Source organism: Columba livia, chromosome W, assembly GCF_036013475.1.
Source record: "Columba livia isolate bColLiv1 breed racing homer chromosome W, bColLiv1.pat.W.v2, whole genome shotgun sequence".
In the NCBI taxonomy this organism is placed as follows: Eukaryota; Metazoa; Chordata; class Aves; order Columbiformes; family Columbidae; genus Columba; species Columba livia.
In genome coordinates this window covers 10,633,306-10,660,592 of record NC_088641.1, presented here as the reverse complement: position 1 = coordinate 10,660,592, position 27,287 = coordinate 10,633,306, and the positions used below count along the sequence as shown (strand labels likewise).

The following is a 27,287-nucleotide window of genomic DNA, read 5'->3' as shown; positions in this document are numbered from 1 at the left end:
GCATAACCCTTTCCCCAGGTTATCAATTGATGAGGCCTTTTTCATTGACTAGTGATTTGACCATAACTAATGTAGGCTATTTCTGATTTAGCATGGTTTTGGGTCATACTTGCAAAGTATTTCATCACATACAATGCTTTTGACAATTGGTTTTGTGGTGTTTCCCCTACTTCCCCTTTTTTTTTTTTTTTTTTTTTTGCATTGGTGTTAGTAGCAATGTAGCCAGCTGACGACAATCGTAAGGAGTTAGTATTTGCCCATCAAAAAGAGTATTAATAAAGCCTTGTGTATATTTTCCATGCAATCCATACTGCTGCATACTTCTAGCCTCTTTTATCTCCTCCCAACGCAACCCAGCCCACCCAGGGTTCTGATTACCCTGTCCGTCTTGCTGGTAAATGACTGGGTATGCACTTGTTATTTCACCTTCTATCATCGCATTTCTGATAATCCCTCGCCAATGTCTTTTAACGTCATAATCATTCGTAGAGCCTGAACTCCCCAATGCACCCCCCGTTGCACCCCCCTTCTCGTCACCATCAAGATAATCGCCTTTCCGAGTGCTGGATTCTTTCAGTTGTAGCTGATCTATTTTTTCACATAGTTCTTTAACCCAGTTCTTTCTCGGCGACTCCTTCTCCTCCGGCGTAGGAGTTAGAGGGGTAGGAGGCGGTAAAGGCGGACACGACTCAGTAACAGGACTGATATTACACTTATTTACGACTTTAGCATTCTCAGCTATCAACAGTTCTTTTGACAAATTATCTGACTCCAGTTCCTTGGACTGCTTGGTCTCTTTAGGGTCGTGTGATGGTATGGGGGCCCATCTGCCAAGTGATTTTCCTCCCCCCGCCCCAGACTGCTGTATCATCGGGGGTGCTGATGGTACGACAGGGGTTGGGGGAGGGAGGGGGTCAAAGACACAAACTGGATAAGCTTCACAGTTATTTTTAGAGTTCTTATCAGGCTGTAACGCTGTAAAAATTCCAGAAACCGCAGCCCATTCGGCCTTAAGTTCTTTCAAAGCGGACAATATAAGCTTCCAAGTAGTCGCTAGTGATTTAGCTTTTTTATCTCCGTCGCTATCCTTATCCCATAACTTCTGCCCTATATCGTTCCAAAGTTCAATTTTTAAAGCTTTTTCAGCTTCTATCGGGTAGCCGTTAGTTCTACACCAAACCAACAGTCTACGGATGTTACTTTCTTCATATTTAAGTCCTTTCATAGAGAGAATATGCAGGAGGAGTTTAACTATGGCTTCTTCCTCAGAGGATATATTTTGCCCCATAACTTCACTCTTCCCTCCTCCCGCTCCCAGCCGCTCACCCTTTACGGTGACTTCTTCAAAAAAAATGCGGAACGTCCGTACGCCTCCGCCCGGTCTTCAGTCCAGCTGATCCGCCTCTGGCTGGGCCACTCCAGGCTTTTCCCCGACCTCGGTGGTACGCAGTTCAGAGTATCACATCGGAGTCACCATTTGTAGGAACGAGATAGGGACTCAGCAAAACAAGTCGATTCAATGTGAATCACGCTAAAGCCATTTATTACAGAAACAAGTCTCCTTATATACGTAACTATATTCTAATCACGCGTCCACGCTCCAAGCATGGATTCGCTAAATGAGTATCGTGGGCTGTCCATGCGCTGGAGTCTCACTGATGATACGTCCGATGATTCAGGCCACGCCAGGACCCCGGTGATTGAGGAACACCCCTCTCTCTCACAGCAGATTCTGTTCTCAGCTTCTCTAAGAGGCCTTGAGATTCCTTTGAGCCTGACTAATTCAGCAACAAATCTTTATCTCTCAAAACCCGTCCACACTGGGGCCAATATTATTCAATATATTCATTAACGATTTAGACGAGGGAATTGAGTATACTATCAGCAAGTTTGCTGATGACACTAAGCTGGGAGGAGTGGCTGACACGCCAGAAGGCTGTGCTGCCATCCAGCGGGACCTGGACAGGCTGGAGAGTTGGGTGGGGAATAACCTGATGAAATTTAACAAGGGAAAGTGTAGAGTCCTGCATCTGGGCAGAAACAACCCCAGGTTCCAGTATAGGTTGGGAAATTACATATTAGAGAGCAGTGTAGGGGAAAGGGACCTGGGGGTCCTGGTGGACAACAGGATGACCACGAGCCAGAACTGTGCCCTTGTGGCCAGGAAGGCCAATGGCATCCTGGGGTGTATTACAAGGGGGGTGGTTAGTAGATCGAGAGAGGTCCTCCTTCCCCTCTACTCCGCCCTGGTGAGACCCCATCTGGAATATTGTGTCCAGTTCTGGGCCCCTCAGTTCCAGAAGGACAGGGAACTGCTGGAGAGGGTCCAGCGTAGGGCAACAAAGATGATTAAGGGAGTGGAGCACCTCCCTTATGAAGAAAGGCTGAGGGAGCTGGGGCTCTTTAGTTTGGAGGAGACTGAGGGGTGACCTTATTAATGCTTATAAATATATAAAGGGTGAGTGCCACGAGGACAGAGCCAGGCTCTTCTCGGTGGCAAACAATGATAGGACAAGGGGTAATGGGATCAAGCTGGAACACAAGAGGTTCCACTGAAATGTGAGAAAAAACTTCTTCTCAGTGAGGGTGACAGAGCACTGGAACAGGCTGCCCAGGGAGGTTGTGGAGTCTCCTTCTCTGGAGACATTCAAAACCCACCTGGACATGTTCCTGTGCGACCTCACCTAGGCGTTCCTGCTCCAGCAGGGGGATTGGGCTAGATGATCTTTTGAGGTCCCTTCCAATCCCAAACATACTGTGATACTGTGATCTCACGTACTTGTTCTTGAAGTTCTGAGGTAGGTCTTCCATGCCACTTATTCATGTTTTCTCCCTGCTCATGTAGGAAGAACCACAGTGAACCTCTTTTTGTGGGCTGCCTCTGTCCTCTCTCTCGAGATTGGAAACGCCTTTTCCTAATAGCTGAATCATAGGTTCATACAGGTCGTGAATGGTACGTGTCTTCTCTGAGTTCTTTGATTTCTTGCAACAGTTTTTCAAACCGATCATCAGATTTTTCACACAATTTCTCCACAGCAGAGACACAAGCCCGTAGAGAACCAGCAAGGCTGTCCTCAAAGTCTCGGAGCTGCTCAATCACTTCAGTAATATCTTGTACACCTCCAGATGACCAGACCATTCCTGCCAATGACTTAGCATATGCAGGTGGTGCGCTTTGTACAAATCTGTGCCACAGAGGTTGTGTACAATTGATTCTATCTGGGTCTGTCCCCTCTTGGCTGTTTGGTCCAAAATAGATGATCTCTCGCACAGCTAATTCTCTCAGGAACTGAATACCTCTCTCCATAGTATTCCATTTCCCTAACTTGGATATACAGTCTTCCTCGTAGGGAAATCTTACTTTCATAGCTGCCAGGAGTCGGGTCCAGAGGGTAGTGGCATTAGACTCTCTTGAAATTGCCCTATCAATGGTGGAATCTTTTGACAGAGATCCCAGCTGCCTGGCTTCACCACCTTCCAATTCAATTGTTTCTGCTCCATTGTCCCAGCATCGGAGCAGCCAGGTTAAAATATTCTCGCCTTCACGACGACAAGAGTCTTTTCACAGATCTCTCAGCTCACCTGGAGAAAGGGACCGAGTGGTGGTCACTTCATCTCCTCCCTGCGCTGATGATGCCCCTTGGGTTGATGTTGGCCCTGTGCCATCACCTGCTGCACGGGTAGTCTTTCTAGTGACTTTCTTACAACCAGGAACTGATGCTGATATGGGTTCACCATCATTTGATTCATTTCCAGAGTCTGAATGACTGTCACAGTGATTGCTGTGGTTACAGCAGCAACAGTGCCCAGTGTGTGAAGAAGGGGGGGCTGCCTTGTTAGCCTTTGAGGCTGGAGAAGTAATGTTATCTGCAGCGACCTTGGCAGAGGAACTCTGCGTAGGAGCTGTAGCTTCAGCCTGTGAAGCCGCGGTTGGGGGGGCAGTGGCTGCAGCGGCAGTTTTCGCTGTTTTGTTCTTTCTTGAGTGGCTCGGAGTGCTTTTTGCTAAAGCTTCCAAAGACGCACCGCAAATCTCAGGACTAAAAAGAGACGCAAACCTCCTATTGAACCTCATTTCTCTTAACAGTAGCACAAAATGACACACATTCAGCAAACCAAATAGCACCATGATAGTTCTATCAAAGCTCCAAGGATATTCAAAGCTCTCTAAAACATTTGCTAACTGTCCTAGCGAAAAAATGAAAGTATTGTTAGTCAACCTTTCTAAGGATTTGCTCGACCAATTAGCAAACACAGAGCCGTACTGCTCTTTAATCTCTCCCGGAGGCTTTTCAAGGTAAAGCAGAAATGAGTAGAAATTCATTAACGGCTGCAGTATAATGAAATAAACCAGTGCCAAACCACACAGGATCATCATAACCACTGTCCAATTTCTTGTTGTTATATAATGAATACTTCGATTTATGAAGAAGGCCCAGCACAGATAAGGAATCACCGAACACAATGTAGAAAATAACTGATACAACTTATGCCATAACATCTTTAAATCAATGTAATTCACTTTGCCTTAATACCACTAAATAATGTCTGAAGCAAACAGACGCGCAAGTATCACAACTCTATGAGTTGGCATGGTGCCAAGAAAACTGAAAGGTACATCAGAGCACTAGAGAAGCCAAAAATCTCCAAATTTACCCCTTTCTCTCGCCCCACGTTGGGCGCCAATTAGCTGTTGAGGCTTAGATTGCAGGGTGACAATAAAACCCTGGCAGATGTATTGTTAACCTCCTCTTCCCCCCACTTCCCCCTTTTGCCCCTCCCTCTCCCCCCTTCCCACTAAGGACAGGCGATCGGGAGGGAAAGAAGGACAGAGAGAAGAGAGTTGGAAAAAATTAAAAATGTTTTACTAATGCTACTAATAAGAATAGAGAAAATAATACAAAATATACAAAACCAATCTTGAAAGTCTCAGCAACTGCAGAGCCGGCAACCAAAGTCCTGGATTGGACTCTGCAGCCAACCGGAGCTGGATTCAGTCTGTCACTAGGCCTCAGTTTGCAGGGACGACTAGCAAGGTCCTCTCCTAATGTCGGCCATAAGTAGAACGGACAAGATCCTCATGATCTCCCACTTTTATATGAAGTATTCATGTGAATGGAATGTTATACACAGTTGGTCAGTTTCTTGGTCACCTGTTTCTCGTTGCCCCTCTCGCGAGATGTCCATCTGTGCTTATCAATGTTTGCATTCCATTGCTATGTTTACCAAAACATGTGTCTGGTTCTCCAGGAAAATGCAGCTAATATGAAGGCTTTAGCTGACAGGCAAAATTCACTAAAAGAGAAACTTGTTTTTTAGCAAAACCAGGACACATTATTTCCATGAAGAATGTTTTTTTGAAAATGGCAAAGAAAAAACAAAGCACCACTCCCCACCTGCCTTAAATTTTCAAAGTAAAGATAGATTTTCCCCTGACATTTTCTTTTCTGGAAACAACGGCACTTCCTTCTCCTTCACCGTTTGATGCTCTGGAGACGAGGCAATGCCATTTTGAGTAGTGAAAGTCTTGGAAGTTTTTAATCTTTTTTTTTTTTTTTTTTTCAAACTGACTCGAATTCTCTTTGCCAAGCCTTGTACTTCTGGCTGAAGTTTTTTACTGATAGCTTGGTGTGGGCGATCATATCAAGGAAGCCTGCTGTTGTGATCGTGTCTAATTGGATCACAGGTAAGTTACTGTTACCTAAAGAGAAGGGAATTGATTAAATACTGTTATTATTTCCAAAATACATTATTTTATGTCCCTGCCTAATGCAAGAGTTAATATGTGAAAACAACAGAATAAACCTTGTGAGATCAAGAAAAAATTCTGTTTGTGCACAGAGCACAGATACTGACAGCTTCTGATTTTCAGAAATACTCACAAGTAGATGTTTTAGAAATGTAGTTTCAAACTTTTCTAAGCAGATAAAAGAGCTCCACCTACTGGGGTTAATGTTATAATTTCAAGAATTAGAGCCGTAGATCAGCATTTCCCAGATAGGATTTTCTACTCAGTACCTGGCTGATGATTTTCAAGAGCATTCAAAATTTTCCTCACTGGTCTCATAGCCGCTTCCTTGCACACGAGTTTTATGTTGGAGCTGGAGTACCCATCCATTTCCTGCGACGGGATCAGAATGACACGACAGGCTTACAAATCGGGCAGGAATGGCATTTAAAAGCATATATATATATATATATATATTTGTAAAGTCTATTCCTGTCTGAAATAGATGTGTGTATATATACACATAGACGTATATATTTTTATGTGTAACTCTTCCCTCAACATTATGTTGCTTGTTCTTGTAAATGCCCACAGGACTTTGTAGGAGCAAGGAAAATACTGGGTATTTTCTTTCTATAGGGCAATATTCCATAGGTCAAATAAAATCCACCTTTCTGCATCTGTTCCCAGTTTTTCTGTGAATAAAATAACTATATTAACGTTTATGAAAAGAAAACTGAGCAGAATTGTCTCTGTGGACAGATGTAAAAAGGGCTGACTGGGTAAGCTGTAAGAGATTTTCAAAGAATTTAGGATGTGACAAAGGGGTAAATGAAGAAAGCCTGATATCTAATTAATCTCTTTGCTGTCTAAACGCTCTTTTCTCCCGCAGCAATGGAGCTGTGACAAACCCTCCCTACACAATTAACTGTTCATCACCTTGATGAATTGGAAGTGCTCCCAGCTTGATGAGAAGAGGGATAAAATAGAATGTTGCTGGAAGTCTCCCTGTATTTAAGGATGACAAGCTGGCCCAGCTCCAGAGAGGAGCAGGAGACACAATTTTTAAGCAGAACTGTGTGATTTCCACAGCCAGGTACATGCCTGGGAACCACTCAGCCCTGTGTCTCCCTGGTGTCCCTTTGGCTGGAGCTTCCAGCTGAGCTGAGGTCCTTCCCCCAGCTCTGTGTGTGGCAATTGCTGGTGCAGAGTTGCTGTCCCAACCCTTCTGCCGTGATATGCTGCCGCTGCTGTCGGTGATGTATCATAGAATCATTTTGGTTGGAAGAGACCCTCAAGATCATCGAGTCCAACCATTAACCCAGCACTGACACTAACCCCTGTCCCTAAGAACCTCATCTCTGCGTCTGTTTAACCCCCTCCAGGGATAGTGACTCCACCACTGCCCTGGGCAGCCTGCTCCAATGCCCAACAGCCCATTCCGGGAAGAAATTGTTCCCAAGATCCAACCTCAATCTCCCCTGGCGCAACTTGAAGCTATTTCTTCTCGTCCTGTCGCTTGTTCCTTGGGAGCAGAATCTAACTCCCCCCATCTCCAACCTCCTTTCAGGTAGTTGCAAAAAATGAGGAGGTCTCCCCTCAGCCTCCTGTTCTCCAGGCTGAACCCCCCAGGTCCCTCAGCCACTCCCCATCACACTTGTGCTCCAGCCCCTTCCCCAGCTCCATTCCCTTCTCTGAACTCACTCCAGCTCCTCAAGGGCTTTCTTGTCGTGCAGGGCCCAAAACTGACCCCAGGATTTGAGGTTTGGCCTCCCAAGTGCCCAGTCCAGGGGATAGTCACTGTCCTGGTCCTGCTGGTCACACTAATGGTGACACAAGCCAGGATGCTGGTGGCCTTTTAGGCCACCTGGCTGTCACTCTTCCATACGGTTCCCACCCAGCAAGTGGGCATCATCCCTGCTGCCGTGCTGTCCCACCTGGCCCAGCAAGCTGTAGTCCAGGTCCATTCTTAGCTCCACTCCTCCGTTGTTGCCAGTGCTAGATCATCACCCGTTTTTGCCTCTTTACTTGGGAGATCGACCAAAATCCTTTTCTCCAACCTCCGCAGCATGGCAGAATCTAACTCCCTGCAAGCAAAGGAGGAGAGGAACCATCTCAGTGCATCTCTTTGAGACATGGTGTTGACAGCAAGCGCCTTGCTGTGGGGACTGACATTTTCCAATCCCACCTGTAATTGTCTCAACCTAGTTTTGAAAAAAAAAATGATAGAAAAATATATTAATTATCCAGTGTATTCCTTTTCAGCTTGTTAGTGATACATTGGCTTGTGACAATGAGGCTTCGCAACAACAATCAGAAGATGTAGTTATCTTTCTTGGCTCTGGTACTCATCTCCAGTGTGTCTCATCAGCACTAACCTCTCCTTTTCTCCCTTTGCTATTAAGGAGATACTACAAATTGTCTGCCTGGGGCACTGTGAGGACTAATTAATTGCTACTTTGTAAAGGATGATTATTAGGTCTGAAATACAGACTGAAGGTCTTGGATGTGAGGGTCATGTTTATGGCAGAACAAGACATGGATCTGAGATTGCTCCTGCAATACAAATCATAAATAATAAATACAGTGACAAAGGAAAATATTCTTATAAAAAGGATCGTGTGAAGGATGGATGGGCTGGATAAATGTGTCAATGAGCCAAAAAGCATAATGTTGGCAACATCAACACTGAGAAAGTGTTTGCCAGAAAAGAGAAAATAAGCAAAAGGAAGAGAAGAGAGTAAAATACAAAAGATTGGGCACACCAGCTCCTCTTGGACAGGCATCTGAACAAGTCATTTTAATATTTTTCCAAGTGCTTTTCAGTTGTTTGAGTCTAATGGTAACACAACCAAACAACTGAACGCCAATTCCTACTCCAGGTCATCCCTTGTCACTTGTGTAATGGGAATGGTCTACAAGTACCCCAGTAATTATTACAATTTTCAAAAATAAATAGCTGCTACAAAATATTTACTCACTTATAAGTCTCTGGTGCCTTCCAGGAGCTGCTCTGTGCTATTTTACTTCCCAGTGCTGTATCAATCTTTCTCTACTGGCCCTATTCAGTCACAGACTTGTTACTTCAGTTTAAAAAAAATAAATCATTCAATCCTCATACCTGCTGAGAAACCCTCATCAAGGGGAAACTCATTTCAATGTGTCTTGTGCAGACAGAAAAACATGAGCCCTAAGCACCATCTCCACCCTTGTTGGCTGAGCCAGATAATAATTTATGCTTGAATAAACCTGCCTCTACCTTTCCTGATTCCCTGGGTGAAACCTTTTACCAGCAAAGTTAACATTCAAGCAATGCTTCTTTTATGAAACTCCTCTTCAATTTACAGGGAGCTTGAAATGCACCTGTAGCACCAATGAAGCTTATTTCTATCACCTTTGGTGACTTGTCCTTATTTTTTAATAGCAAATGTTTTCTACTGGTACAGCACAAAAATTGGCTCCCCATCTAGGTGCCTGCCTAGGTTTTCCACAGACCTCAGCAGGAGCAGAAGTGTCCCCTCTCCCCAGAAAAGGACCTCTCAGTTTGGGAGAGGACAAGGGGTAATGGGATCAAGCTGGAACACAAGAGGTTCCACTGAAATGTGAGAAAAAACTTCTTCTCAGTGAGGGTGACAGAGCACTGGAACAGGCTGCCCAGGGAGGTTGTGGAGTCTCCTTCTCTGGAGACATTCAAAACCCACCTGGACATGTTCCTGTGCGACCTCACCTAGGCGTTCCTGCTCCAGCAGGGGGATTGGACTAGATGATCTTTTGAGGTCCCTTCCAATCCCAAACATACTGTTATACTGTGATCTCACGTACTTGTTCTTGAAGTTCTGAGGTAGGTCTTCCATGCCACTTATTCATGTTTTCTCCCTACAAACACACCTATGTGTGTAACAAACACACCTATGATAAAAAACAACTAGTTGGAAAAGCCTTTTAATTCAAACTGGATAATAAAGAAACCAGCCCTGTGTTCTGGATCAACAGCAGCTTGAATCAAAATAAATAAACAAAAGAAGCTTGATGTTAAATTAATATATTGAACTCCACATTCTGGGTGAATTTCACAGCAGCTGTGGCTCATTCAGAGATGCAAGATGCTCTAGGAGCCCATGTTACCTGCATGGTGATTTTTTTTTTGTCAGCTTTTGCAGCCATTTCTCTCTTTACTGAGGAACACCAACATCACACAAAACCACATTATTGTCCTATGCTGACAGTACATGCTACCAAATAATCAAATAATTTTAAGTGACAATTTCAACGGCATTCCCTTTAATTATTCTCCCACCATCACTTTAGTTTTGTTGCTATAGTAACAAACACTGGCATCACCACTGCATGGAGAACATCAGGATAAAGTTGGTCAACACTGGAGACTTGCTTGCACCTGCCACTTCTTTATCTTGTTTGTCAGATACAATGACCTTTCACAAGTACAAACTACTAAAAAATCCCCCAGTTACTAATAAAATAATTTTTTTTTTCCTATGGACCTCGCTATTGAGAAATAACCCTAAAAATAGAATCTATCCATTTGTTCCCTAAGCTGCACCCCAATCATTTCGGCTTCTCTTTAGGAAGGGCAATGACACGGATCAGCAGAAAAGAACATGAGGAAATAGGGGCTTTTTCAAACCTCTAAGAAAAAAGATGGATTTTTGAGAATGCCAACTCTCACCTGGCACAAGTTTTCCCTGAAGCATCACACACCCTTGCAATTGTACATCTTTAAGAGACTATTATTTCCACATAATTCTTTGTGAAAAGAAATGCAGTTTCCTAATTCTGCTGTGAACTTTTCCTCTGAGCTACAGTCTAGCTTTATAAAAATCTAAGTAATACAACTACAGTAAAAGCGTCCCATCCTTAATTCAACCTCACCCTTGAGTAATTGTTACTGTCCCAGCATCTTAAAGTGTCCTCCCTCATCATGATAGCACATATCATTTTGTGGTTTTCCTCATCCATTGCAAGACATCTCCACGAAAACAGTGTCAGGACCACAGTACAAAGACCCCTGGGGCTGTGTATCCTATTTTGCCACTGACTCGGCCAGATGAAGTCATTTTACTGCACCTCAGTTTAGGCACCTTTTCATGAGAAGAGAATGAGGTACTTAACTGTCCTCTTTATTAACGTGCTGAAATTCCTACAAAAGATGGGCTGTTTCTCAAAATTAAAAAATGACCGAGGTAGTTTACCTAGCAGAAAGAATCTTTAAAAATAATAAAGCAAAGCCTTGGCTGAAAGACCAAACGAAACGAGAACTCTGCAAAGGACACCTTGCTCACCAGGCCAAGCTATTCTCTCTGAAACACTCTGAATATTGTCTTTTTCTACCTAGAAAAGGCTTAGAAAAGAGCTAGAGAGCAACTCCAGAAAGCTGCGGGGGAGCTCAGGTGATACATGACAACTTTCCACTGTCTTTGCTGACTTCTCTTGGTATTAACACAGGTGTAAATAAAAGCAGAATTTGGCCATGGATTTGCTTATCCATGACATCATAAAAAGGCAGAAGCTTCAGGCCCGTTTACTTAAACAAGTGTCTTTCTGCAAACAGCGCTGACATAACATATCGGAGGGAATCGAAAAAAGTCGCTTGCCTTTTAAGAGCTTCCTGCACGCCTGGCACAGCCGAGTCTTCAACACGAAGCGTGCTGCTGAGATCCACCAAGATGGCTTTCAGCACACACCGAGTTGCCATCCTTCCTTCCCCAAGGAAAAGGCAAATAAATGAAACAATGACAAACCGGTTAGCAGACAATGGATAAAAAAATAAGGAACTCAGTTAAGTGCCTCATTTGTGCCAAGCCCTGCGAGGGCAAAAAATCGTGGACTCCACACAATCCAATATGAATTCAAGCGAAGCCATTTATTACAGAAACAAGCCTCCTTATATATGCAGTTATTTCCTGATCATGCGTCCACGCTCCAAGCATGCATTAGCTGATTGGATATTGTCTATGTTCACGAGCTGTCCACGCGCCCGAGTCTCACTGCTAATAGGTCTGTTGATTTATGTCTTGTTGAGGCCCTGTTATTGTAGAACTGCCTCACTCCCACAGCAGGTCCTGTTTTCAGCTTTTGAGGTGGCCTTGAAATTCCTTTGGGCCTGGCTAGTTCAATAATAAATCTCCATCTAATAGAAACCCATTCACACATTAACTTCAAGAAAATCCCTCAAATCTCCCACAAAGCCCGGTATTACTCAGAACATTACTCACAGTATTAAATGAGCCCCTTTAGACAGAGAAATAAAAGGCAGCGTTTGAAAAAAACCCACATAACTGATAGGGTGGTATTTTCCCAAAGACTCTATATATGGAAATCAGGTGTTTTTTAAGTGCCTTTATTTGTGCGTGTCAAAAAAATTTCTCTAAACAAGCAAGGCTGTTGGGAAGAGGATCATCAGGTCTGGTATTGCCGGCTCAAGGCCTCAGCAAACACATTTTGGCAAGTCCCACCGACACCGACGGCACCATTCAAGTAAAAATAAATACAGTACAACTAAGTGATGATACAGAGCTCTGATTATAAAGCTCAAAACACTCTGCAGAAGTGGGTATCATTAATTTTATTTTTGTAAGCGAGATCTACAGTGATCCAGCCCACAATACAATCCAGGTGTCCTAACTCTTAGGTTATTTGGTGGTTGAGTGCCTGTGGATTTAGCCTGGAAGCTGTCAGGGCTCAAAGATATTCAGCACCCCAAAGGGTTACTCTCTCGCAAAAACAAAAGTTAAATATTTTTTCTAGAGCAAACTTCGGTGTCACACAAGACTCAGCCCAAAATAGAAGCCAGCACTCAAAGGGTAAAGACACTGGGGAAGAAAACAGTGAGGTCACGCTCAAGTCATCTGGCTAAAAAGCTGTCTCAGAAACTTGTAAATCTCCTTATGTGTGCTGCAAATGCTCTATTTTGCTCCACAAGCAAGTTTGCTGAGCTATTTCTTAGCAAATGACCAATTCTTCCTGTTTGTTAGACAATAACAACTATGATCTGTCATCACTAGCAAGTCATCATGATTTTATGTTAAGCTGTTTTGGTTACAGACAGAACACGTAACATATATGTAATTTTAAAAACCACAAAGACTAGTCAGCACTATGCTTAGAACCCGCCTTAATAAATTTCATTTTCTATCAGGACAGTTTTATCTTTGCAGACAGTTTTATCAATTATTACATGAACCTGATGCCTCAGGTACAAGACATACATGTAGAAAACTTTGAGATTCCACTTTCATTATTCCTGCTGCTTCCCTGCAATAAGAAAAAAAAAAAAAAAAAAAAAAAAAAAAAGCTGATTTTTGATTTTATAGCATGTCTGTTGCTATACAGGCCAAGGTTAAAAGCTCATGATGAAGAGCTGATAATGGAACTAGGGGAGCATCATCAACTGAGAATAGGGCACCAGGTTTCTAAGACACCTTCCCTGGGTAGAACACTTAGTGCAGAAAAAGTGCCTGAACAGAATGGAATTTGCATGACTCTCTCTCCATGACAAAAAAAAACCCTCTCTTCTATCAGGCACTTCAACTGTAGCACAGGGAATTTCAAGTGCTGAGATTAAAAAGAGGACTGAAGAAGATGCTATTATAGAAATTCTCTAGCCAAAGACACAAATGCAAAACAACTGCACCTTGCCTGCATGGATAACACAGCTAAGGACGTAGATAGAATATCCTAGTTTAGCAGAAACTGGATTTTTATTTAATTCCTCTTTTACCCTAGACCTCTGTTGGTTCTCGTGTTTGCAGTGTATTTAATTGGGTGGTATGGAAGTTTTTTGCAGAGTCAGCTTTCAACATAGCTGATTTTAAGTATAAAGCTCATGGCCTAGCAAGAAAGTCCTAAAAAACTTCAGTTTTCACAATGGTAGCCCAATACATCAGGGGAACCTCACCTTTGTGCTGGCATTACAGCCATAGCAATGGGATGAACCCATATGATACCTCAGGCTGGTCAGGCCATGAGGGACAGAATCACAGGATGGTTGGGGTTGGAAGGGACCTCTGGAGATCATCTAGTCCAACCCACCTGCTAAAGCAGAGTCACCAGAGCAGATCACACAGGATCGCGTCCCGGCAGGTTTTGAATGTCTCCAGAGAAGGAGACTCTGCAACATCTCTGGGCAGTCTTTTATATTGCACCACAGGGACAATAGACAGCTATACTCAATGGAAAAAGCACCAGCTTTGACAAAAGGTTGAATCAGGGAAATATTTTATGAAGCGCATAGAGAGTAAAAGCATATTATAGAAAAATAGTAAAGGAATTTACTCATGACCTAGGAAAAGGGGGGAATTGATATGCTGTATAGTCAGCAAATTACCGTGTATGCCTAACTCTCCAAAACCATTATTGGGTGCGAGGGTGAAAAATCATGGACTCCACACAATCCAATATGAATTCAAGCGAAGCCATTTATTACAGAAACAAGCCTCCTTATATATGCAGTTATTTCCTGATCACACGTCCACGCTCCAAGCATGCATTAGCTGATTGGATATTTTCCATGTTCACGAGCTGTCCACGTGCCCGAGTCTCACTGCTAATAGGTCTGTTGATTTACATCTTGTTGAGGCCCTGAGGCCTCACTCCCACAGCAGGTGCTGTTTTTCAGCCTTCGGGCTGGCCTTGAGATTCCTTTGGCTAGTTCAGAAATAAATCTCCATCTAATAGAAACCCATCCACACAACAACCTCAAGAAAATCCCTCAAATCTCCCACAATTCCCCCTTTTTGCTTTTGAACCAGCCAGGCCTTGTTTACAACGTGCTCAATCATCTTTGAAATACACTGCAGCATACAACACATGATTAACAACAATTATTACAGTTACATATAATGTAGCTAAGCCTTACATAATAAGATCAAACAACTACCCACCATTTGTCAAACCCTAATTCTACTATGACAATCTCATTAACGTGCTGGTTTAGTTTGTCTAAAACACTATGAATAGGTCCAGAATGATTAAACAAGTTAATACAACATCTTTCTCTTAAATTCATCACAACCATGTCCTTACGATAACAACGAAAATCTATAGCAACACGATTTTGAAATGTAACGTGCCTAATACCATCGACATCTACTATTAATTGAGTTAGTATCTCAGAAGTTAGATTAGCCTGTTTAAAAGACCAGTAGCTTAACTTTGATATGTCTCCTAAAGCTTTACCAGCTGCTAGACTAGGGAGAAGGAGTGCAGTAGATACTAAGGTAGGAATGCCTCATAATTTTACCTCATTTTTGCATTGACACTTTGACTCTCCTGCTGTTGCTCAAATTGCCATTCTCCACAGAAGGTACACCACCTGCTTGCTGATAGGCTTCTAGACCACCAGGTCTGTGAGCATCCATAACACTGAATTAGGATCCATGGTTTACATCTGAAACAGTCCTCACAACTTATCTCCCTCCTGTCCGTCTGCATTCATTGAATCTTTGTGGAATCCACTTCAATCCTCGTCCTGTAATGACACAAGCATGAAATAAATAACTTACGCTTTTTCTATGGATAAACAACATTTAATCCAATTCCTTGTATTCCTTAAACACGTGTTCATTAGAGCATAAGCAAAACTGCGCTGGGTGCACGGGGGATTTGCTCCGCCAAACACGCACACCTTTAAACAATAAGAAGTGTGCTTAAATACAGTAAGGTATTACATATTCATAATGACCCCAGGAACACCTATACATATTCATAACCTTTCCCCGCTTCTGATTAAAATGAGTCTCAGATAACCATTTCCATAGACCCTCCCCTGTTGCGCCTGCGCAGTGCCACTTAGTGAATTTGAGGAGGGGTCTTTGGGGGTCTTTGGATGAAGGATCCTTCAGCTTCGTCACAGTGAACTTTTTACCTTTGGCTCATTATGTTGAAATGACTGGGACCCAAGCTGCCAAGTCGATTGAAACCAGACTGGTTCCCCCCCTTTTGCTGTAAATCTTCGTTATCTTGTCTCCTCAAGTTTACAGCTAGGTGCAATAAAACTTCTTATCTTGGCATTTGATGGGGTTCTGTTCTTCTTAACATAAAGCTCTAAACTAAGCATTTATTGTGTGGCTAAGCCTTAAAGTGTTAGTTCGTTAGTAGGCACCCATTATATGTTTAATTAACCCTTAAAATGTTAGTTCCCTCTGTCAATATAACTTCATAAGCAAGTTTCATAACTTTTTACATAGAACTTAACCACCTTTTCCTTTTTCCAGGTTCAGAGCCTGTGCCTCATTTGGTTATATCTGTAAACATTAAACACCTTAGCATGAATCACAACTGTATTTCTCACAAGCATAACCTTTTCCCCAGGTTATCAATTGATGTGGCCTTTTCCATTTACCATTAACTAGTGATTTGACCATAACAAATGTAGGTTCTTTCTGATTTAGCATGGTTTTGGGTCATACTTGCAAAGTATTTCATCACATACAATGCTTTTGACAATTGGTTTTGAGTTGTTTCCCATACTTTGCCCTTTTTTTAAAAACAAACAAACAAACAAACAAACAAAAAAAGTTTGGAATCAGATACGAGTGTTGGATCTTGACTACGTACTCAAAATCACACATCAAATTTAGAGGTTCCTCCTTAAAAAGCTCTAAGTAGTGTAAAGCTGCACCAAGTTCTGCTAATTGGGTTGAACCTTCAATAATTTTTACACCAGTCTTCACGCCAAACCACTACAGCTTTATGAGACTTCCCAGAACCACCAACGAAAAATGTGCAAGTATGTAGGATCAGACCAGATACAAGTATGGTCTGTGACCTGATGTTAAAGACTTGCAGGTTCTGCAGCAATTTACATTTAGGCATCCCAAAAGCTGTGCTGTTAAGAAAACCAGCTAGTGCAATTTACAAGGATGTAGATTGCAAATAAAAAATCAGAATTAAATTTCACAAATGGTACATATATGACAAAAGGATCATGGCCTATTAAGACTTAAATTAATTCCCTGCATTTCTTGATCAGAGTAACAATCAGTGTATCAGTCTGTTAGCACTCTCATCATACTGTCCCACCATAGCCACAGGTTGTTTCTATGTTGTAGCTATAAATAAACAAATCTGCAAGTCCAATGGAATACAGTTAGCTTGTAAGGCTGTCATAAATTTATTCCTCAAAGTTTCTAACACCATTTTGGCTGTCATATTTATTGGATATTGTTTTCCCTTACCAGATCGAAGTCCTGTTTCAATTCTTTCAGTGTAGTATTTGCTTTATCGAAACATTGGCTGTTAATACTAGTGGAAATACAGCATTCGAAATGTCCTTGGAGATTTCTCACTTGCAGCAAGCAGATCTGCACCATCCAAGCAGCTTCTTGTAGGACATGCAACTAAACAGAATTCTCAGAAAACGTTATTTGAGCTTACAATTTACTTAACAAATCTTGACCCAAGAGAGGTATAGGACTTTCTGGAAAATACAAGAATTCATATGGTAAAACTTTGTTCCAAATTTGGCATTCTATTGGTCTCAAAAAACAGCCTTTCTTTCGTTCTCTCCCATGACCTCAAAAACTAGCATGGTGAATTTACTAAGAAGCCTCTCACAACCAGTTACCACAGAATAAGTCTCTTAAAAAAAAAAAAAAAAAAATTGGTTTAATTTCCCAGCTTCATTAGAACTATGGACCCACTGGCAATGCCTTCAAATTTCACACTCAGACTCCTTGATGCAGTATTACAGTTCTCTAGCAGTAACATCGCCGGGGGGGGGGGGGATAAAACCTCCCTCTCGCCCCCACCTGAGATGGCAGGATCTCCAGCTCAGCATGAAAACAAATCAGTTCGAACTCCACATCAAACCAACCTGGCTCCACTCCACACCCAAATCAGTACCACTCTGACCCAGAGAAGCACTGAGCACTCTGATCTCCCCCAAAGCTGACCAGTGTGAAAGACCAACCTCAGCAAGGAGGTAAAATGATGAACTCTCTCCCCAGATGTGCCAAAAACCTAGGAAAAAAGACAGAAGCAAAAAGAAACAGCACCAACAACCCCTGATTCGAAGCCGAGAAGCAACACAGTGCCACAACAAGGATGGATCACAATACTCCAGGAGAAAAAAAAAGACAGAGCAGGGGGAGTAAAGCCCCCCTTTCTCTGCTTAGCAGCAGGAAAACAGGCTTTTTTTCCATTTTTTTCTTCTTTCTCTTCTTGCTGCAGTTCAGATGTAGCCAAGGCCACGCAGCTGGCGTAATCGCTGGTACGAAGTAGGAGGCTCTGGCAAACTCCTTGACTGCAATGAGCTGAGTTTTATACACAACTCCAATTAGCTCAACAGTTGTTACATTCCTCAGCCCCATTTACCTTTCACAATTTACAGATGTCAAAATACAGCATATTAAACATCAATCCATTATTCCATTTTCCTAGATCCAAATCAGTTCATATTCCAGCAGCTTTTAACTTTTAAATACAACCTCATCCAAGTTCACATCCATCATAGCATTTAGTTTTCTTTCGCATACCTCCAACTAGCACATAAATTAAATGCAAATCAAAGTTTAACAACTTTAATTATTTTCTGGTCTCAAAATTATTGGATAATAATATGAGCAATAACTCCAATGTATAGGGATGCATCCTAAGGGGGAGCAAGGTGGTATTTTAGCAGTGGAACCGATTCCCCTTTCATAATTATCTCCGCAAACAAAATTCTTTTGGTACCAAATATATATATATATGCAAATTAAAATACTGAGCTCAGATATGAAAACCAAACACCAAGTTCAAATATGCAGATGCATCACAGTTACACTTATTCAAGACAATATCTCAATTTTTTCATTGCACCTTTGGGCCGCTTACTGCTCAGCCAGGCAGAGGTACTGCTGGGTCTCCCTGACAAAACAGGTCAGTGCGCGCTGGAGCCCAATCGGCACCTGCCCCCCCCCGCCGCAGCAAGCTGCGGCGTGCAAGGCTTTTTTTTTTTTTTTTTGGTGCCTCATCTGGTGCGCTACAACAGTTATCCCAAAACCAGGATTCTTTACATGGTGTGCATACAAAAGAGCCAAATCCAGCACATCGAGATGAGACACAGCCTGTCACACAGTTGCACAAGTCTGGATACCGGAATAAAGCTAGCATGCTAGAAAGAAAAATAGCAGCTACCACACACAAAAATTTTACCATCACATTCACGAAGTAAAGAACTAAATTACTCGTGATCTTCTGTATTATCACAAAATGCACGTTTTGAGTCAACGGATTCTCATGATTTAACAGTCTGTGAACTTACTGTACCATATAACAAAGACCTACCAAAACTGTACCATGCTTAAACAGATACCCACAAAGAAAACAGGTTAATAAGGAAAGCATCTTGCAGACTTCAGCAAGTTTACTGTGACCTGTGTGTTATCAGTTAACTCTCTCTCAGCTTGTTGAAGTTCAAACCGTTCCGCCTGTAAAACTGTCTGAAATTATTTAATGATCTCTTGTAGGGATTTATTTTGTCCTACTCTTCTCGCCTTAAAAACAACATGAACTGCAACAAAGTGTTATACTTCAAGATTCTATTCTCCGGCCACTTTTCCCAATCATTTAACTTATACAGCAGCCACCATTAATTACAATATTCCACAAGATCTTCCTTCCTCATATTTCCGAGTGCTTTCCTATGTTTTAAAACACCTCCCAATACCAATTTCTTAGGAACACGATTGAAAACAGTCATTCCTGACCCCATCTCGTAAGTAAAAACCATGAGAAGAGGGAGGGAGGGGGGTAAGCACAGGGCTGCTTGCAGCGCGAGTGGGAAAAGTGGGGAGAAAGTTTTACGGTGTACTTATACCACAAAGAAACAATTCTAACAACAACCAGTAAAACAATTAACTCACATTCCTGACAAGCTGCTTGATTTTCAGAGGGGCAATACACAGAAGCACATAATATGTACTGTAAAACTCGCAGATAACACGTTGATAGCAAACATCAGCATTCTCTACTGCTAATTTCAACACCAGTGCTTCCTTAACTTCTAAGTTTTCAACCTGTTTATTGATAGCCTCTTGAAGATGGTCAATAAATTGCATGTAACTCTCACTGGGACCCTGATAGTAGTTATAAAAGATTTGGCTGCTTTGTTGGTTTCAGGCACCTTTATCATAGCTTGATATGCAAGATCTGTTGACTGCCTCAGGATTTCAGAAACTAATCGCACCTCTAATTGTGGTGTGTCAATTAGTGTCTGTTCCAAGAGTTGGGGGATACCTGCCCCTTTCAATGAATCCCCATCATTCCATCCTAAATGATCTATAGCTGTTACATTGCACAGGTCTAATTTTGCTTGAGTCTTTCATGGTTTTTATCTGATCTCGGGGCAACACGTACACATACTCTTTTTCCTGTTAACTTTTGAAGAAAATGCTGCAAACCCCCATCCTCATACAAGTCATCAGATAACACAGACTTGAACGGTGCTGGAGAATCGTTGGTAACAGGGGGGTTCGGAACAGTGCACATTCTTGCCAATACTTTCTAGCATCATAATTATTTGTACAACCTGAGTCCCCAGGAGCACCCCCTTTCCCGTCGCAATCATCATGACTGCATTGCCGACTGTTGGATTCACTCGCTATTAGCTGATCTAATCCTTCACACAGTTCTTTTGCCCAGTTCTTATCCGGTGACTCCTTCTGCTCTCTCGTGGAAGTTGGAGGGTTAAAAGGCAGTAAAGGCATATACAAATTGGTAAAAGGACAGATAGTACCCTTGTTTATGACTTTAGCATTCTCAGCTTTCACAGGTTCTTTGAGCAAGTTGTCTGACTCCAGTCCTCTGAACTTGTTGTTCTCACCAGGGTTGGACAACGGTACAGAAGGCCACCCGCTCGGCATTTTTCCTCCCCCCGACCCAGACTGCTGAACTATTGGGAGTGCCGAAAGCACAGCAGGGGATGGAATAGGGAGGGTATCAAAGACATGAACCAGGTAAACTTCACAGCGACTTTCAGGATACTTATCAGGCTGCAACGCTGCAAAAATTCCAGCAGAAGCAGACCGTTCAGCCTTAAGATCTTTTAAGGTGGTAATTCTAAGCTTCCATGTAGTTGCTAATGACTTAGCTTCTTTATCTCCATTGCTGACTTTATCCCATAATTTCTGCCCTATATTGTCCCAAAGTTCAAGTCGAAGTTTTGAGTCACTAATGCTCATAGCAGTCTTTTCAGGTTTTAATTGCTGCAGCGTAGTAATGATCAGTTTCCAGGCGGTTACAAGGCCAAGAATATATTTTTCATGGCGACTAATTGTCTTCCACAACACAGTTCCCACTTTTTCCCAAGTCTCTATTTTAAAAGCTCCTAACAGGTCAGCAGGAAACCCATTGCCTCTGCACCAAATTAATAGTCTTTTGAGGTTACTCTCCTCATACTTCACCCCTCTCTTAGAGAGAATATGCGAGAGGAGCCGCAGTATTTCTTCTTCTTCTTTAAAAATATTCTGCCCCATCTCCTTTTGCCCCCATCTGCTCACCTCTTTGGGTGTCTATTGCAACGATATCGGATCCTTTATCCCTCCTCTGTCGCTTCTGTAGCGATCAATCAGGAGTCACGCAGCCCGCAGACTACGTCGCGGTCGCGGTCCAGCCGAGTCGTTCCAGCTGGGGCTCGTTCCTCACAGCAGTCGTTCCCCTTCCATAAACTCTCCTCATGGATCACGTCGGAATCACCACTTGCAAGGGCGAAAAATCGTGGACTCCACACAATCCAATATGAATTCAAGCGAAGCCATTTATTACAGAAACAAGCCTCCTTATATATGCAGTTATTTCCTGATCAGACATCCACGCTCCAAGCATGCATTAGCTGATTGGATATTGTCCATGTTCATGAGCTGTCCATGCACCCAAGTCTCACTGCTAATAGGTCTGTTGATTTACATCTTGTTGAGGCCCTGAGGCCTCACTCCCACAGCAGGTGCTGTTTTTCAGCCTTCGAGCTGGCCTTGAGATTCCTTTGGCTAGTTCAGAAATAAATCTCCATCTAATAGAAACCCATCCACACAACAACCTCAAGAAAATCCCTCAAATCTCCCACAATTGGGAAGGGATCTATTGTAACAATTAGAGGCAAAGATACAATTTGATAAAGGAAAAGTAGAACTCCGAGTGGGAAGAGATCAGCTAATTGAACTTTTAAGTCCGGCTCTTATAAATGCTCCAGTAACCTCGGGAGTATCTGAGGAGATTCAGAACCAAGTATATCCGGGAGTATGTGCCTCAGAAATACCAGGCAGAGCTAAAAACGCCTCCCTGATAGTAGTTCAATTCAAACCAGGGGCACGACCTGTAAGAATAAAACAATACCCCCTTAGAGCAGAGGACAGAGAGGGAATTCAAACAATAATTGACCGATTTATTAGAAATGGATTATTAACAAAATGTGAATCTGAATATAATACTCCCATTCTATTGGTCAAGAAACCAGATGTAAGTTATCGAATAGTGCAGGATCTCAGAGCTATTAACCAGATTGTTGAAGATTTGCATCCCATAGTAGCAAACACCTACACTCTCCTAACTAAATTGACCCCTGAATTGACCTAGTTTACTGTATTGGACCTAAAAGACACCTTCTTTTGCCTGCCTTTGAGCCCAGAAAGCCAACTGATATTTGCATTTGAATGGGAAAATCCTACCTCCGGAAGGAAGGTGCTGCTAACGTGGACTGCGTTACTGCAGGGATTCAAGAATAGTCCCACTCTTTTTGGAAACCAGCTAGCTACAGATTTGGAACAGTGGGAGCGATGACACGGAATTGGAGTACTGTTACAATATGTAGATGACTTGCTGATAGCCACTGAAACAGAAGAGCTATGCATAAAATGGACAGTCCGTCTGGTAAATTTTATTGGACTTAATGGCTATTGAGTCTCTCCACAGAAAGCCCAGGTGGCCCAACAGCAGGTGACCTACCTCAGAGATGAGATAACAGATGGACAAAAGACCCTAGGAACAGTGAGGAAAGAAGCCATTTGTCAGACTCCTCAACCACAGACAGCTAAAGAGCTCTGTACATATTTAGGAATGACAGGATGGTGCTGTTTATGGATATACAACTATGGACTCTTGGTAAAACTTCTCTATGAACTATGAAAGGCTAACCCAAAAGGTCTCACCTGGAATGGAGAGGTGGAGAAATACCTCGGTGCAAAAGGCAGAAATAATAGCCCTAACTCAAGCACTGGAATTGGCTAAAGGAAAAAGCATTAACATTTGGATGGACTCTAAGTATGCCTTTGGGGTAGTCCATGCTCACGGAGCCATATGGAGAGAAAGAGGACTTTTATCCACCCAAGGGAAAAATATAAAACATGCTGAGGAGATTCTTAAGCTCCTAGATGCAGTACAGCTATCTGATAAAATAGCTATCATGCATTGCAGAGCTCACCAGAGAGGGAATACAGCACAGGAACTGGGCAATGCCATGGCAGACCGTGAAGCAAAAAGAGTGGCTGAGGAAGGTGTGGTAGAAGTGCAGTCTTTGGTCCCAGACAGTAAAATACAAATTGAGTGTGAACCCGGGTATTCCAGAGAGGATCAGAAGTTAGTAACAGATCTAGGTGGAAAGGTAAAAAAGGGAAAATGGGCAAAGACTCCACGAGTAAAATAATAGTACATTTTGCACTATTATGGGCCATAGTTATGGCCGAGCACAAGAAATCTCATTGGGGAGCTGAGGTCTTATATAAGTATTTGAATCAACACATGGTCGTCCAGAACCTTTACACCACTGTTAAGGAAGTAACAGAACAATATGAAATATGTTTACAGAATAATCCTAAAGCTGGTTGCAAAGTGCAGTTAGGGCAAATAGGAAGGGGAAATTACTCAGGACAGCAATGGCAGATTGATTTCTCGGAACTTCCAAGAAAAGGGGGGTTCCGATACCTGTTGGTATTACCTGATACCTTTTCAGGTTGGCCAGAGGCATTTCCATGTCGAACCAACAAGGCTCAAGAGGTAACCAAAGCATTATTGCATGAGATGATATCCAGGTTTGGTGTACCAGTAACTATATCCTCAGATAGGAGATCACATTTTGTGGCCAAGGTAATGCAACAAGTCAGCCAAGTATTAGGGATAGATTGGCAATTACATACTCCCTATAGGCCTCAAACAAGTGGGCAGATAGAGAAGATGAATCATTTGATTAAACTACAAATTGTGAAATTAGGACAAGAAGCTGGACTGTCATGGCCACAATCATTACCTCTGGCACTCTTAAGAATTAGAACTAAGCCAAAGACTAAAGAGGGATTAAGTCCTTTTGAAATGCTGTATGGGAGGCCTTATAGTGTGCAAGTGGGCTTATCAGCACAGATGGGAGAAGAGACATTATCTAATTATATAATAAGTCTGCAAAAACAACTTTGTGAAGTAGAGAAATTGGTTCTAGAGACCAGAGCTCGTGATCTGGACAGACTGGTACATGACATAACACCTGTTGATTACATGTATGTAAAGTCCTTTACAGACTCACCCCTGAAACCAAAGTGGGAGGGTCCATTTCAAGTGCTGCTGACGTCCCACACAGCAATCAAGATCAAAGAACAGACCTTGTGGATCCATCACACCAGAGTAAATTCCTAAACCACAATGGAAGTCGGCCCCTATGGGACCATTAAAGCTTCAGCTTCAGCAAAGAAAATATTGATCTGTTCAATTTTGGTAAAATTTTGTATCACACAAACCCATGCTTGGGAACAGAACGCGTTTATTGCAGTCACTGCTAACATGTCAAACTATTAAATTTATCCGATTGCTGGGTATGTGCAGCCCTCCCCAGAGGTAACTTGGAGTTCCCTTTTTATGGAGTGATGGTATCACGCTTAAATTGGAGTTGGCCCTTCTCTCGTAACAGAATAGGATGTTAAGAGAATACAAATTATACTAAAGGGCCATGGTTTGACATTGAAAAATTCCACTGTAATCCAGAAAAATGACACTGATGCTCCTTACGTGGGAAAGTTTAGAGTGAATTTAACTGTTCTGAATTGGACAGTATGACAGAAAAAAACCTACACCCACACCACTAGGAAATGTTTTCAAATTAACGTGGGTCTAAAACTAAACCTCTCATTTGGTTGCCTTCCAACTGGACTGTGGTGGCTCTGTGGAGATGGATATGCCAGGAAAGGTGTCAAGGTTTAAAGCAAGGCAACAATAAACCATGGCAGATGCTCTCTGTTGATAAAAGGTGATAGAAAGATAAGGGAGTCTTTAAGTTATAAAGTTTTGCAAGTTGGAAAAGTTTTAAAAGGCTTTACTAATGCTACTAATAAATAGAGAAAATATACAAAATATACAGAACCAATCTTGAATGCCCGATATGGAGTTGGCGTCACTCCAGCAGTGGCAGAGCTGGGTGAGCGGAGCTGGCATGGCTCCAGCAGGTGCAGAGCAGGCACCCGGAAGTCGTGGGCGGGACTTCACAGCAAACCGGAAACTGGATTTCAGGGATGCAGAGCCTGAGGCCTATAGATCACAGGCAGACAGACAGGGTCCTCTCTAAATGCCAGCCATGGTCGAAGAGATGAGACCCTCATGATCTCTGCTCTTATATAGGGTGTATGACGATTATGGGATGGAATACTCAGTTGGTCATTTTTAGTCACCTGTTTTGTCTGCCCCTCCTCAAACACACCCCTCTCGCAGCGGAATTTTATCAGTTCTTAGTTGCTATAGCAATAAATCTAAACATGAGTTTCTTCAGCATTCCGTTGGTCATCTTATCAGCACCGAGTACAGTGTCCGAGAAAAATATGCAGTTACTTAGAAGGCACTTAGAAGAACTTAGCTGAAAGGAAAATTCACTAAAAGATAACTGGTCTTGTTTTTAACAAAACAAGGACAAAAGGTTTACCTTTGAACTGGCAAGGCAAATGTGGGATAGGTTATTTAGTACCTCAAGATCGGATATTTAACCATTCACATCCCCCACCATGGATTCTTAGATCAGTATGGAAGCTGAGCAAGAGGCAAATAAATAACCTGCTTGTAGATCGACCTTGGGGTTTTCATAGCTTTGTGTGGTGGTTTATCCCCATGTTAGGGCTAAGTGAATTAGAAAAAGCAATAGTCAACATTTCTGTCACATTGGAGGAGATAGAAAATTCAACTGCAGATGCACTCCAACGGATTCAGCAAGAAGTAGGATCCCTTAGTAAGGTGGTAATGCAAAATAGAATGGGGCTTGACATCCTATTAGCCAAAGAGGGAAGGTTATGTATGGCCATAAACCAGACTTGCTGTACTTACATTAATAAAGAAAGATGAGACAGAACTGCAGCGAATTTGGGAAATGGCTAAACTCTTGCATCAAGTGTCAAAAGACGATACCTCCTTTGGGTTCACAAACCTCCGGGAAAAGCTCACTTCAAGGCTACTAGATCTTGGATGGTTCAAGCAACTATTTGTACTGGTAATTATTTTGATTGTATTAAGCCTCTTAATCTGTATCTTGCTTAGATGCCTTTTATGTTTGCACCACAGGGACAATGGACAGCTATATTCAATGGAAAAAGCACTAGCTTCAACAAAAGGTTGAATCAGGGAAATATTTTATGAAGCGCATAGAGAGTAAAAGCATATTATAGAAAAATAGTAAAGGAATTTACTCATGACCTCGGAAAAGGGGGGAATTAACATGCTGTATAGTCAGCAAATTACTGCGTAGTCAGCAATGTATTGTGTAGCCTGATAACAGTTAAGGATGTAACAGCTTAACTAACAAAGATAGGGGCCCGGCTGCATCCTTGGTGGACGAGATAACAGAAACCTTCAGCATGCAAGAAGACGATCCAGTTGTAACCAGCTCAGCAGTTTGGGCTTCGGCCAACTCAGCACACCAGACCAAAGGTTAAAGGTACACAGCGAGGGAGACTGCGAGCCTTCATCCAAAAGACCCCGGCCCACGACCACCAGGTGACCGTGCGCATGCGCGAAGAGGAGGAGCCCTATGATAATGAGTTACGATAAATTATTATAATAGCCACTCCTATTCCTGGAACTAATTGTACTAAACCAACCCCTGTTCTGAACATGTATGATGTGTTAACATAAAATACCTACTTTCTGAAGCGAAGGTGTGCAAGCTTTGGGAAGCGATTCCGTTGCACCCTGGCGCCAGAATAAACATACCTGCTTTATAACTCATCTCGAGTTGTAGAGTTTATTCCGCACGTCACCTGAGAAGCCGGGACAGCGAGTGTCTCCCTGGAGAGCCCCGGGGCCGGTCCCCTGCCCCACATCCCCACCCCACACTAGAACGGGCATGAGGCTCCAACTACCCTCCCCACCCCCAGACAAGAGGATGGTACCGCCCCTTTCCGCCACTTCACAAAGGGCAGATGGGCTGGTCCATTCTCTGGAGAGGGAGCCTTAGAGCTCGGCGAGCTCCCCTTTCCCCTAAAGCAGATTGTTCCGCCCGCCCGTTCGCGCCCGAAGGCGGACGGGCCCACTCGGCCAACAGGGGGGAGTACCGTGGCGGCAGCGCCCCCTCCCCGACACTAACCTGGCTCCAGCCGCCCCTACG

The 27,287-nt window shown here is 42.8% G+C and overlaps 1 protein-coding gene across 2 annotated transcripts; it reads right to left on the bottom strand.

The window, feature by feature from the left end:
- Positions 1-1,515: 1,515 nt before the first annotated feature.
- LOC135577111 (katanin p60 ATPase-containing subunit A-like 2) lies at positions 1,516-27,259 on the bottom strand. Of its 2 annotated transcripts, XM_065044832.1 has the most exons (7): positions 26,894-27,259; positions 16,921-22,037; positions 14,985-15,212; positions 11,338-11,439; positions 7,663-7,812; positions 6,016-6,118; positions 1,516-5,698 (listed from the first exon to the last, which is right to left on the bottom strand). In XM_065044832.1, the coding sequence occupies exons 5-7, from the start codon at positions 7,690-7,692 to the stop codon at positions 5,559-5,561; spliced, it is 273 nt and encodes a 90-aa protein (XP_064900904.1). In that variant the 5' UTR covers positions 7,693-7,812; positions 11,338-11,439; positions 14,985-15,212; positions 16,921-22,037; positions 26,894-27,259; the 3' UTR covers positions 1,516-5,558. The 2 variants fall into 2 exon arrangements, with proteins under 2 accessions (XP_064900904.1, XP_064900903.1); XM_065044831.1 differs by lacking the exon at positions 11,338-11,439.
- Positions 27,260-27,287: the final 28 nt, after the last annotated feature.